The 14,121-nt window shown below is 41.7% G+C and overlaps 1 protein-coding gene across 2 annotated transcripts in view; it reads left to right on the top strand.

Moving 5' to 3' along the window:
- Positions 1 to 14,121, top strand: part of CAMKMT (calmodulin-lysine N-methyltransferase) — a 569,210-nt gene that overhangs the window by 381,880 nt on the left and 173,209 nt on the right. For both annotated transcript variants that reach the window (XR_013526635.1, XM_002757801.6), the window contains 2 exons: positions 194 to 268; positions 10,928 to 10,991. Coding sequence is in view for 1 of the 2 variants with exons in the window: in XM_002757801.6 (XP_002757847.1) it covers positions 194 to 268; positions 10,928 to 10,991 (139 nt within the window). In the remaining variant the exon portion in view is untranslated. The remainder of the gene's footprint in view (positions 1 to 193; positions 269 to 10,927; positions 10,992 to 14,121) is intronic.

The following is a 14,121-nucleotide window of genomic DNA, read 5'->3' as shown; positions in this document are numbered from 1 at the left end:
TTCTTCTTCTAGATTTGAATACTAAATAAAACACAGAAGACAGTTACATTCTATTTTTTATTATACCTTTTGAAATAATTTGTATATACCTTTTAAATAATTTCAAGTGCCACAAAAAATAATGTTAATAGCTCAAAATCAAAAGTTAAAAAAAAACCCTGTGTATAATTTTTAAAATCTTTTTCTCCTCAAGCGTTTTACGATGGGATAATGAGACAGATGTCTCTCAACTGGAAGGACATTTTGACATTGTTATGTGTGCTGACTGGTAAGTACATAAAAAAATCATAAAACTCCTGTTAGAAAAAATAGCTTTGCTGGAGTAATTGGGCTGTGCTGCTTTGCTGACGGCTAAGCAAAGTCAACAAATGAAGCACAAAGCCACCTTAACCTCAACAAATTAATATTCATCTCCATGTGACAGTTACAAGGTAGTCTTCTATCACACAGTAACTTCTACCACATTATTTCCCAAAGATTGATTTTGAGAAGCATTTCCATTTTCTGGAATTGCCTCTGTTTCATGCTTGACGTATCAGTAAATGGACGACTTAGGCAAATTGCAAATAATTATGGCTCGGAGAGGAATAGTCTGGAGAAAAAGGAGTTTATCAACACAAACAGCTCAATTAGCTTACTTCTTAGGAGAGATCTGACTATTGATATAAGGGAATATGTGTGTGTGTACACACACACACTCTCTAGCAAATAAACATATCTGTGGAATATCTCTGGGGAAATGGCTTTTCCTAAAATATATATTTGCTATCTAATGTTTTCAGTATTCAATTATACTATTTAATTATACATAAAACAAAAATTATGGAATTACATTTTATTCTTATGCAAATAATAACATTACAATCTCTGTCAGGTGCCTGCCTTTTAAAAATAATTTACATGAGATATGTTGCCCTCTGTTTTCGCCCAATCTACTTATTTGTTAATGAAAGTCTGATCCTAAGTTACAGGATAAATATGCGTCAGGCCTTAATAATTATTTCAACTAATCTTATGTATTTCTTCATGCGATTTGAATAGTAATTATTTCAGCTTATGGGAAACATTGACAATTCACAAGTATTTTCCCTGTTAAGAGTAAGATCTTGTCTGCAGTTTAATCATGATATTTATTAGGACACTTCGGATTTGAAAACACATTAACTTCAGGTTCTGAAGAAGTTCAGTTATATTGATAAGGCTAATCATAAGATGCAGAGCTCAGAGAAGACTTTCCCTACAGGAGAGTTGAATGAAATTTTCAGAAAGTGGGTTTTGTTATTTTTATTATTTTAATAAGATTTTCAATGGATAACTTTTCTACCAAAGTCATTGGAATTGGGTTTGCTCTTTTTCTTCGGGAAAAAAAACAAACAAACAAACTTCTCAATGAAAAATAAATATTCTGTTCTATTCTTAGCTTAGAGTTTCTAGTTTTTCATAGCCGTTTTAGTCTTTTTGCACCCAGTTTCAGAAAATCTTGTTCCAAAAATGGGAGAAACCTAGATTTCTGACTAATCATTGATAATGTGCCTCAATGCTGCAGCCCTCATCTAATCAAAAATAAGGAGCTAAAACCTCACCGTATGATTCGAGCAAGTAATTTAGTAAATGCCTTTCCTCACCAAATATGAGAAAGAATCCTCCAGGTTTCATTGCACAGATGAAGATAATGCTGGCAGGATTAGATCAGATTAAGCATGAAAGTCAGATCAGAGAGCAGCGGCAAGAGGGAAGGGGCAGCATCTTCCTGAAGCTTTAGACGAGGGTCACACGCGGACGGGCTCTGATTATATGGGGAAGGCAGGTCTGGCCAAGAGATTTAGAGTTAAATTTGTCCCTCACACAAATATCAAAACAGCCTGGCTTTGTCATACCTCGTGTTATGGACACTCACACCATGTCATCCTATTTGTACCAGAGGGAAAAGCAGAGGAAGTAAGATTTAAGCTCTTTTCTGATTAATGTTCTCAGGTTAAAAATAGCCACACAACATGTTTGAAAAACCGTCTTTTTCCCCTAGCCGACAACAGGGTCACGTACACTGATATACATAATGCGTTATTCTGTTTAAGACTTCCATTACACACACATAACATAAGGCAACATCACATGTATACACACACACACACACACATAGATACACACATCTGGTATATGTGTGAGAATTTATGGTTTCAAATGAACTAAATACACCAAGCTTCATTTTACAAATGGCTTTTCCATGCATGAATTTTTTCTTCCTGGTGTTGTAAGTGCCAGAATGTCAGCCTGTTTATAATTTCCCATTTGTAAATGTGAAACATTAAGCTACTCTCACTGCAATGCTCATAGTATTTCCAGAAGAAATGCTTTGGTAATAGTCTCCTTCATATTCACAGGGATGGGTAAGCTGCTTAGGAACTTAAAAAGTACAGTAATATTTCTGATATGCACATTGTGCATGTAGCAGTGAAGCACAGGATTCCACGAGTTCTTTATGTCCTGTTGGTATGGTGTTTCTCTGTAAGAGTTATTGCATGGATGCTGCTTCTAGGGGCAGGCAGGCAGGCAGGCAGACCATGCTGCATTTTCTTAAGAATGTCACAGGGGAGGAAAAGAAAGCTCTCTTTAGACAGTACCTCCAGGATGAAACCTGAAATCCTCATGCCAGAAAGAGGTGCCACACATAAATAGATCACATTAAGACTCACACCATCCTTTAGTCATTGTCAGCAATGAGATCTGGATTAGGCCACAGGAATATGAAGCAAGAGTTGGAGTTCAAATATTAGGTACATGGATTAAAATCTTATTGAAGCATTTCCAGCAAGGGTGGCATTGTCTGATTCCCTGAATAGCTAACCAGTGGTACTGCTTGATCCCATTTACATGAAAACAAGCTCTATTCACAAACCTATTCCAAACCCACATTGTGGTTCAAGTAAAATGCACATGATTACAACAAGCGGTGATATGTTTATGTTCTTAAATCATTCATATATTCGTATATTTACATTCAAACATTCAAAAACCTGTAGGCAGTGGGGGAAATAACTTATTTCCCAGAAGAGACAGTTTGTTAGTTCACAACTAAATTTAGTAGCTCAACTAGATTATAAAATAAAGAGGCAAACTGTGAAAGCTAGTCATTATTTCACCATTCAGCATTTTTGACAATGAAAAATAGTTTCATGGTTCAACAGTTCCTAAATAACTTGTAAAATGTCAACGTTGAAATACACAGAAGGAAAAATTGAGGTGCAGCCACACCTGCAAAAGGATGCTGTTGACAAACATCAAAATATTAGAATTTTTAACCACAGGTGTAGAAAAAAAACCTGCCTATTAAGTTCCTCAGTTGACTTGTTTAATGTTGAGTTTAATATAAGGATTCCTTTCTGCTGGAATGCAGTCCAGCCTGGTCCTTGCTGAGTTAGAATAGTGAGTGATTGTTAATTTTAAGCCTGCCTTTCCAGACTCCTGTTCAATCACAATATAATCTAAGGGTCTGGAAGTAAGATGTTTTTTATCCAATGAACGCTTTCATTCAGTGTTTGACGGCTCTCCAGTTTATTGTAGCTCTGCAAAAATAGAAATGACTCTGTGCATTTGAATTCTCAAAAGGCTTAGAAAGCATATCTGAAATGCCACCCATAGCCTGACCGGCCCATTGAGCTGGGTCTGCAGGACAATCAGCACATCTGTGTGCCTGCAGCCCGAGACTTTGGAAAGAAATGGGGAAAGCACATTGGCCTGTAGCGACCCACCTCGTGTGCTCTCTTAGCATTTTTGCACTGGCTGTGTACTCTAAATTGTTTCTTTTTGGGGGGTCCTTTTTACTTTAAATGATGAAAAATGTTTGATTTTTAAGCTGATTCTGTGAAATTTTTTTCCCTCAAAATGGAAATACTGTAGGCTCTAGAATTTGTTTTCTTTCAGATGCTCTGATCATAGATAGCCCCAAATCACAACTCACAGACGTTTACACCTGAAAATATCTTCAGTCCAAATATAGTCAGCCCTTTCACCTGATACCTGAGAAGATTCAGGCCCAGAGAAAATACATGAGTCGCCCAGGATTGCCCAACTAAAGGGACAGAGCCAAGTAAAATTAGAATATGGCGTCATTCTGAGCTGTAATAAAAATCAGTTGGTAAATACTGAAAGAGGTCATCCCTTTGCTGAAGTTAAATCTAAAACAGTGACTTTCACTCAGCACATTTCACCTTGAAAATTACAAAGGGGTCTTCCTTTCTATGGCTATTGACAGGGAAAGATGTCTTCTTGTTCTCTGCACTAATTAACTTCCCTATGAGAGGACTTACAGATGCTCTGCAGTCTGCAAAAAACTGATTCTAAGGGAGGTGATGAAAATGGTCTGGCACCTTTCCTTTGTTGGAAAATCTGTGACTCAGATCAATGGAAGAAAGCAAGTGTTGATCCACAAGTGAATTATACAGAGGGGTGTGTGTGTGTGTGTGTGTGTGCGTGCGCCCTTTAATGGTCAAACTAGACTGCCAATGTATTTTGATCAGTAACTGAAGGGAGAGTTAAAATGGTATCTCCGTCCCCATCACTGACCCACTCAGCCTTTTTTAATAGATCCACTTAAGCTACTGCTGTTCTCTCAGCCCATTAGGACTTATTTAAGGGGTGAATTTTCAGGAGATTATATATCATTCCCACTAAAACACATTGAAATTGCTCAGATGACATACTCTACAAAGTGTTATGAATTCTGCATCAGAGCTAAGTAGAAAGTGAGCTTGCTTGGAATAAAGATCTATTAGAGAACTACAAGAATTACTTTTGGGAAATTTGATTTGGAGACATGGAGTAGACAGCATTCCCTTTCAAATAACTGTGTCTGGAATGTGTGCTGTGTGTTAAGCTGTGATGTTAACATCTTGGTCATCCTGACTAACTTTAAGGAGAAATACCGCTTTATAATGTCTCAAGCTCAGCTGTGAGAGGGTGCTGTTTATTATTTTTCTAACAATCTTACAGGTATAAACCGAGTGTGGTCCTTTGCTTAAACGCTGCATGTCCCAATCAGCCAGGTTTCCCATAGGCCTGGGTAACTGACAGAGAAATTTTCCTACAATCATAATCTTTTAAAAACCCAGAATGTTTAATTAGTAAAACTCAAGATATTGTTACCTCACTAAGGAATAAAATACAGAGTCCTGAAGAGCGAACATTTTTAAAGACTTACTTATAATTTTATTCTGTTCTCATTAATTCTTAATGGTTATTAATCACTGTTTAATATGACTTAATGGCAAATTTGTGTAGCACTTAATTTACATACATTCCGTGCTCCAAGATTTAAGAATGTAGTTTTAGGAAAGGGAAAGACCAAGTCTTTCCATGGGTAATAACCAGGTCATCCTGAGAGACAGATGGAACAGGATGAGGTTCCGTTCTGGACATGTTTTGTAGCTCATCTGAGGATTCTTTATCCATTGCTCAAAGCACCCTTCCATAGAAGAACCTTCCACGGAACTTGCAGTGACCAAAGAAAGTCAAGCAGTGACTCTTTGGAAACTTATTATAAACCGCTCTCCTCAGAGGAGAGAATCATCAAATCGAAAGAGAACCTAGTCTGGTGAAACATCCTACCTGAAAGTTGATTCATCCTTGGCAATATCAGTAAAGGAGTGTGTACCACCCACTTTAGGGACATTGAAACTATCACCCTGCATAAGCTCCTCGATTCCAAGGACTGTGATGATCTGCCAGTCAGTCTGCAAGTAATCATGTATTGAGCACCTTCCATGTGTACACTGTGCTGGAACTTTTTTTTTTTTTTGATACAGAGTTTCGCTCTTGTTACCCAGGCTGGAGTGCAATGGTGGGATCTCGGCTCACTGCAACCTCCGCCTCCTGGGTTCAAGCAATTCTCTTGCCTCAGCCTCCCGAGTAGCTGGGACTACAGGCGCGGGCCACTGTGCCCAGCTAATTTTTGTATTTTTAGTAGAGACGGGGTTTCACCTTGTTGACCAGGATGGTCTCGATCTCTTGACCTCATGATCCACCTGCCTCGGCCTCCCAAAGTGCTTGGATTATAGACATGAGCCACCGCACCCGGCCTGGAACTATTAATAGTAAAGCAAAATGAAGACAGAATGAAAGCTCCTCGAGGATGGGAACTTTATCTTATTCATAGCTCATCCTCAGTACCTAAATTTGCCCTTAGTATATATAGTAGATGCTCAACAAATATTTATCAACTAACATATCTTACTGATTTGATGCCCACATAGTCATATAGGTAGATGCTTATTGACATGGAAACTAAGGCTTCAAATGAAGTGACCTTCCCAAAGTCACATAGCGGCAACATCAAAGCCAGAACTCTTTAAAATCCTGAACCATACTCCTCATTTTTCTAAAGTATAACTCCACACAGCAACCTCCTCTGAGTGAGAACAGCAGCCCTCTCACTGACAGCTGGTACTCACCCTTAGCTAAGAGAAGGATGAGGCCGGTCCCTAGAGTAGGTAGTGGTACTTACTCCTGCTATATCAGAGGGGACTGACCTGCAGCATTAGAAGCGGGAGAATGGTCTTGCTTAGGCCCCTCATGGAGATGGCTGATGCACAAGGTTGCTGAGTATTCTAGCTTAAAGCAAGGGACCCACTGTTAGAGAAGATATCCAGGTTGTGCATGAAACAGTTTTCCATGACTTTCCAGACAAATGCATTTAAAATGGTGTTATGGGTTAAGAGGTTTCAAAAGTAGTTTTGCTGTCCCTGCTTTTTTTTTTTTTTTTTCAGGCAAAATCTCACTCTGTCACCCAGACTGGAGTGCAGTGGTGCAATATCAGCTCACTGCAGCCTCTGCCTCCCGGGTTCAAGCAATTCTTCTGCCTCAGCCTCCCAAGTAGCTAGGATTACAGGTGGGCACCACCATGCCTGGTTAATTTTTGTATTTTTAGTAGAGATGGGTTTCACTATGTTGGTCAGGCTGGTCTTGAACTCCTGACCTCAGGTGATCGGCCCACCTTGGTCTCCCAAAGTGGTGGGATTATAGGCATGAGCCACCGTGCCCGGCCTGCTGTCCCTGTTTTTTAAAAAGACATCATTGTCAATTTTCATTAAGTAGAAGAGACAGTCCTATTTATTTATTTTATTTTTTTGCTTTGCAAAAAACACATCCTAGAACTGATGGCTGGAAAGCTGAAGATGTATGTCTCATACACTCCTCAAGGCATACACTATCACTATAGTGACTGCCTCTACAGCACAGCTGTTCTTCCCCAGGAATCAACCTTTTCATTTACTATGTCCTCAGCTCTTTCCCAAATGTTATAGGAGAGGCAAAGAAATGCAGAGATGAGGCCAGGCGTGGTGGCTCACGCCTTTAATCCCAGCACTTTGGGAGCCTGAGGTGGGCGGATCACCTGAGGTCAGGAGTTTAAGGCCAACCTGATGAAAACCTGTCTCTACTAAAATACAAACATTAGCTGGGCATGGTGGTGTGTGTCTGTAGTCCCTGCTATTTGGGAGGCTGAGGCAGGAGAATTGCTTGAACCCAGGAGGCAGTGGTTGCAGTGAGCCAAGATCGTGCCATTGCACTCCAGCCTGGGCAACAGACTGAGATGAAAAAAAGGAAACGCAGAGATGCTCTCTGCCTTCAAGAAGCATAGCAGCTGGATCAGAGGACAACAGTGAAATGCAGGAACCCGGGAGAACCTCCAAATATTCTGCTTGTTGTACTGAGCCTGGAAAAGGAAGAGATCACTATGGATACAAGTAAACAGGGATGGCTTTCTCAACCAACCTGCCTAACTCTAATCATCTGATGACTTCCCTCTTTTGCCTAAACCTGTCAGTGGTCTCTTCCATGCATTCTTTCATGCTCAGAAGTAATTACGATTAGATGTGAGAGGCAGTACTGAGCAATGGCTCAGCGCACAGATTCTGAAGCTAATATGGTACAGAGGTGAATCCCAGCCTTGCTGATTAGTAGCTGTGTGACTCCAAACCTCTCTATGCCTCAATTTCCTTAGCTACAAAATGTGGACAATAATAATGCTGACAGTAAAACCTACCTCATAGGATTGATGTGAGGATGAAATGAGCCATGAAGAGTTCTTAGAAGGTACCTGTTACCTAATACTCAGCTCAATAAGTATTAACTGGTTTTGTTGTTGTTGTTATTGTTGTTGTTTTGAGACTGAGTCTCACTCTGTCGCCAGGGTGGAGTGCAGTGGCGCAATCTTGGCTCACTGCAACCTCCACCTCCTGGGTTCAGCGATTCTCCTGCCTCAGCCTCCCAAGTAGCTGGGATTATAGGTGCCTGCCACCATGCCTGGCTAATATTTTTATTTTTAGTAAAGATGAGGTTTCACCGTGTTGGCCAGGATGGTCTCGATCTCCTGACCTCATGATCCGCCCGCCTCAGCCTCCCAAAGTGCTGGGATTACAAGCGCGAGCCAGTACGCCCAACCAAGTATTAACTGTTTTGTTATTAAAATGTATGTCTCTGCCATTTGTGTTTAATGTGTGTCCTTGTGCCTGGCTCACCTCCCTGTTTTAGTGTCACCTCCATAAGGACTGGCATAGTGCCCTCTTCTTTCTTATCTCTTTATTGTTTGTATTAGTCCATTTTGCATTGCTACAAAGGTACGCCTGAGGCTAGGTAATTTATAAAGAAACGATATTTAATTGGCTCATGGTTCTGCAGGCTGTACAGGAAGCCTATTGCTGGCATCTGCTTCTGGTAAGGACCTCAGAGAGTTTCCTCATGGCAGGAGGCACAGGGGAAGCAGGCGGTCACATGGTGAGAGAGGGGGAGCAATAGCGAGAGAGAGACAAGAGAGGCTCTTTCAAACAACCAGATCTCACATGAGCTCATTCCCATGGGGAGTTCACCAAGGTAGAGCCACCCCATGGATGAAAGATCCACCCCATGACCCAATACCTCCCACTAGGCCCCACCACCAACATTGGGGAACACATTTCAACATGAGATTTGGGGGGACAAACATCCAAACAGTATCACTGCCTTTCAGTGCTGTATATACAATTCAGGTCCCAAGGTTTTGGAATCCTGGACATTCCAGGACTGTTCAGATTTCAAAGATTCAGCCGTATTTTCTAAGCTCAGTTATTATGAGCTCAGTTCATAGTTATTATGTTGGTGCAAAAGTTGCACCAACATAATATCAGCTCATATATCCTGATATGGGGTTCAGGAAAAAAAAAGTCCCTACCAATAGCTATCATTGGCAGTCTCTAGCGGCTTTGCTTTCTCTTGGCAGAGTGCTCTAGCAATGCCCAGGAGCCCTTCTGCAGAGGCGGGACAATTCCCCTGGTGTTTGGCAGCCAGGTCTGTTGTGCATGCCTTCAGCACTAAATGCTTTCGCCTGTCCCCACCCTAGCCCTACCCACAGAATCCTTTCCTTGGTTTTAATAAACATCCAGCTATCTTTGTCCATTTACTGCTGCTATAACAGAATACCACAAATTGGGTAATTTATAAAGAACAGAAACTTACTTCTCATAGTTCTGTAGGCTGGTAAATCCAAGATCAAGGCACTGGCAGGTTTGGCATCTGGTGAGCATCTGGTCTCTTCTTCCAAGATGACATCTAGAATGCTGCATCCTCTGGAGAGGAGGAACATGTGTCCTCACATAGCAGAAGGCAGAAGGGCAAAAAGGAGGCAAACTCCCCACCTCTCAATACTGTTGCATTGGGGATTAAGTTTCCAACACATGAATTTAGGGGAAGCATTCAGACCATAGCATCAGGTATGGCCGAATTGAGTAACTTGCTACCTACTGGCAAGCAACCCAAACTCAGAGGTCTGGGACCTGCAAGTTCAGATAAGGAAACTGTGTCCCAAGCTTCCCTGGTAAGGACAGAGTCAGACTGACCCAAGCAAAGGGATGACAGACAGGGCTACATGAACAGAAATTTGCTAAAGGGATGGAAAATGGAAAATCAAAGTGAACTATAAAAACATTAACATAGGCTGGATACAGAGGCATGTGCTTGTAATCCCAGCACTTTGGGAGGCTGAGGCAGGAAGATTGCTTGAGCCCAGTAGTTCAAGAGTTCAAAACTAGCCCTGGCAAAAGAGTGAGACCCTGTCTCTTAAAAAAACAAACAAACAAACAAACAAACAAAAAACTAGCTGGGCATGGTGGCGCACACCTGTAGTCCTAGCTACTCGGGAGGCTGAGGTGGGAGGATTGCTTGAGCCCTGGTGTTTGAGGCTGCAATGAGCTATTAGGTATGATCACATCACTGCACTTCAGTCTGGATGACAGAGCAAAACCCTGTCTCAAAAAAAGAAAAAAGAAAGAAAGAAAATGAAAAAAACAAACAAAAAATTAATGTAGAGGCCCAGAGAGGAAAATCCAAAGTTGCCATGGTCTCTGTGATGTCTTGCCTGGGCCTGCTCTTTTTTTTTTAGCTGTTCACTCCTAAGTCAGAGGTTGAGTCTAACTAACCTCAGTGCTGTTTCTAGTCACTAAAATCCATTACTTCCTTGAGATATATTTCATGGTTTGGGTGTTATAGGGCTGGTGGCTTGATGTCTGAGGGCAGCCACACAGCACCCTTGGTGAGCAGAGCACCCAGGTTTAAGGGAGACTAGGCTCTAATGACAGGAAGTGCCCAGAGAGCTCCAGCTCAACCAGATGGCTACCCCAAACAGCAGTTTGGAAATTGTCCCTGTAACATTCACACATGGCCCAGTCATGTGTGAGTCCTGGCCCATTTGCATATTGACAACTTGACTTTAGTTGGCTAACACTGACCACAGTATCTCCTCCCCCCAGCTCCCTCCAGTGAGACACTTGAATGGTAGGAAACAATTTCTCTTTTTTAGTGTTGAGTAAACATGTGTAATTAGCCTTGTACTTATCTCTATTAGTATCATTAGACTTGAAAACCCAGTTTAATCTGGATTCTGCTCTCTTCTCAATGTCAGCCTGTTTCTGGACCAGTACAGAGCCAGCCTTGTTGATGCAATAAAGAGATTACTCCGGCCCAGGGTAAGTATGTTTCTATTTTCTCCTGAACAGTGGCTACAGAATAATTAGTCTGTGCACAAAGATGGAGAGAGTAATGGAATGGCAGGATTAATGTCATGTAATACTTTAATACTTATTATGTCCAACTTCAATTGGGTCTTCTGATCTATTAGATTCTTTCCTAATCATAACTAGGAAACTTCTTACCCTTGGCCTTCTGATAAGAAACACAGTGGGTAGTAAAATAAATGCAACCGCTTCAAAGATAGTGTGAGATTATTTTTATCAAAGAATTTCTAGAGTCTGTTCCTTTGATAACAATATCTTCCTGTTAAAGTCGAAGTATAATATTGAAAGTTTTCTGTTGACTTCTGTCATTTTAATTCCTTCAATGGTAACCTTTGTCACTGGGTATTTATTTATTGCAAAAGAATACTTTTTTCTTTTTTATTTCTGTTTATATTAAAGAAAAAGGAGTTCAGATGAATCTGTATATTAATAGTTCTTTGCTTTAAAAGGAAGCCATTATTTACATATTATAAACATTAGGTCACAATGAAGCCAAGCATGGCATCAAATATTGTGCACATTTTTACATTTATATATCCATTTATGCCTGTGCGTAAATTACAGAGTTTGCATCCACTTGTATTTTGTTGGACTGTTATAGTAAGCTAGGAGGTCCTGCAGCCTAAACGGAGAGTTAATATACATCTATTTAAAGTAAGAAAATGAGTTTAAAGCTCATGCATTAAAAAAAACTTATAACTATGTAAGACTCGTGCTGTGCCACAGGAATTTAAAATAGGTTAACAGTATTAATATAGTCAAAGATAGGAACGCATATTTATCTAAGAACACTGAAGAGTGTGTGTGTGTTTCTAAAGTATTTTTTCTAGAAAGGCTCACTCTAATCTTCTGACTCAGTGAGACTTATAGACCAATCCCTTTTAACCTCTTTTTTAAAATATCTTTTTCATATTGAAGGTTCTCAGAATAATCTGATAGTCATCCTTCGCCATACACTGTTGTTTTTTATTCTGCTGTCTCTGTGCAGCCCAGTGACTTAAAGTAGGCCTCGCAAAGGAGTAGCCATAGCCTCACAAGTGGTAATCAGTCCATTCAATTGGCCTCCTCAGTTGCCCCTGTGAAATGGGCAGTAGCTCTTGAGGCAAGAAAGAGGCATGTTCCAAGCTATCGATGGCCACTGCCTGGTTGGGTAGGCAGCCCAAGTTGAGAACAGAAGAAGGAATTTTGGGTGTCTGCATCCCCCCCACCCCTGTTGGCCTTGGGTGATTCTTGTGAGCATTTGCAAGACCAGGATTTTCAGGGACGGCCTGAGATTCTTGGATATGAAGGCTTCTATGAAAATGTATCATACATAAATACAATGCTTTCAAGGACTCCTGGATCTCACACTGCACAAACAGTACTTCACTCATCACCGATGCCCCTTCAAAGCCTATTTGTGGCAAATACTCCATTTTGCAGCAAATTTGCATGATTTACCTAGGATCTATTGTAAATCATTCGCGTGATTTACAATAGAAAAGTGCCCAAGCTATGAATAGACCTAAACGCAGATTGGACTGGAATCTAGCAGCTCTTCTGTACCCTCTAATAAACCCTGAGCGCACTCCCTCTGTATGAAATGTGGCTGCACCCAGCAGCCCCCTCTGAAGAGGATAGCAGCCCTCCTGCTGACAGCTGATACTCACCCTTCGCCTTGAGAAGGGTGAGGCAGGGCCCTAGGGGAGGTGCACTTACTCCTGCTATGTGAGGAACAGGTAGGCCAAGTCAGAGGGGCTCACACTAACCTGTAGAATTAGAAATGGCAGTGGGCACCTCACTTAGGTTCCTCTTGGAATGGCTGATACCCAAGGCTGCCAGGTATTCTAAAGTGTCAGGAGTCCACCATCAGAGGGGAAATCCCAGTTGCGGATGGCACATGGACTTACCAAAATTACCACCCAGGAACCCCATCCCCATCTGGAGGTCTGGGGAGGTGGGCACTTGTCCTCCCTGAGCCTCCACCCAAATGGACCACAGAAGGGTCATGTAGGCTGGGCAGTGAACAGCACAGTCCCATAGCCTGTGCTGGTGGGCTAGGAGGCTGTCCAGAGCACAGGGTAATCAGAGGAAAACTGGACTTCTCTTCTTAGCTCTCAGGGCTGGCTGTTTGCTGAAGGACCTCCTGTGCTGAGGATACAGTCTAAGACTAAGAAAATGGTCAAGGTTTTATTCCACGACAGTTGAGCTGGTTTTAGCTCAACTCTTGAGCCCAGACAACGCCTCCGTGGTTTTGTGGCCCCAAGGCTGAAGCTGTCACAAGAAGCCCACAAAGAAACTACATGGTGGGCTACCTGGTGGATCCTGAGTTCTGGATGATTCAGTGAAGATACAGCAAGTTCTCTGTGAACTTCCAGCAAATGCTTCAAGTTCATAGTGTGGCCCCAGTTTTGAAGGTATAGTGTAGTGGGTGGAAAGCATCAGAAAAATCTGCATACAAAACCCACGTCTACATTAACTACCTGGCCTCTCTGAGCCTGAGTTTCCTCACCGGTCAAAAGGCAGGACTAATGCCCACCTCGTGGACTGGTGTGAAATATTTACATATGTAAATCCTTGGTCTGTGCCTGGCTCACAGGAGGTGCTCCCTAAGGGGAGCTGCTTCTCTTTTATTGCTCTGCAACTTATGGAGGTTAATCCACAGGAGACATTTATCCAGGGAGACGCTGGCTTGGCTGATGGGACACCTGAGTTCCAGGCCCAGTATGGCACTAACAGGCTCTGGAATCATCTCTCGATCCATTCTCCCCAAAGGGGGAAAATGAGGAAGTTCACCTGTGCTCTCATAGAGTTCTATGAGCTCTGAAATCCTACATTCACTTCATAGAGAGAAGGTATATATGGGCCCTGGAGGCAGAAAGCTTAGGTTCAAATCTGGTCTCTGCCACTGATGGAATTAATGTCTGGAAGCCTCAGTTTCTCATCTGTAAAATGGGGAGTGAAAAAGCTGATGCACTGTAATGGACATGCTTGGCTCTGAGTATCTATTCAAGGTTAGCTCGGGTTACTTTGACTGGTAAATACAGACTATGAGGGGCCTTCTTCCAAGCATTTTCCTGGAGAAATGCCAGTGACAGGGGAA

This window comes from Callithrix jacchus, chromosome 14 (assembly GCF_049354715.1).
Source record: "Callithrix jacchus isolate 240 chromosome 14, calJac240_pri, whole genome shotgun sequence".
Taxonomy (NCBI): Eukaryota; Metazoa; Chordata; class Mammalia; order Primates; family Cebidae; genus Callithrix; species Callithrix jacchus.
Note: the sequence above shows the minus strand (reverse complement) of the source record. Positions and strands in the feature narration are given on the sequence as shown.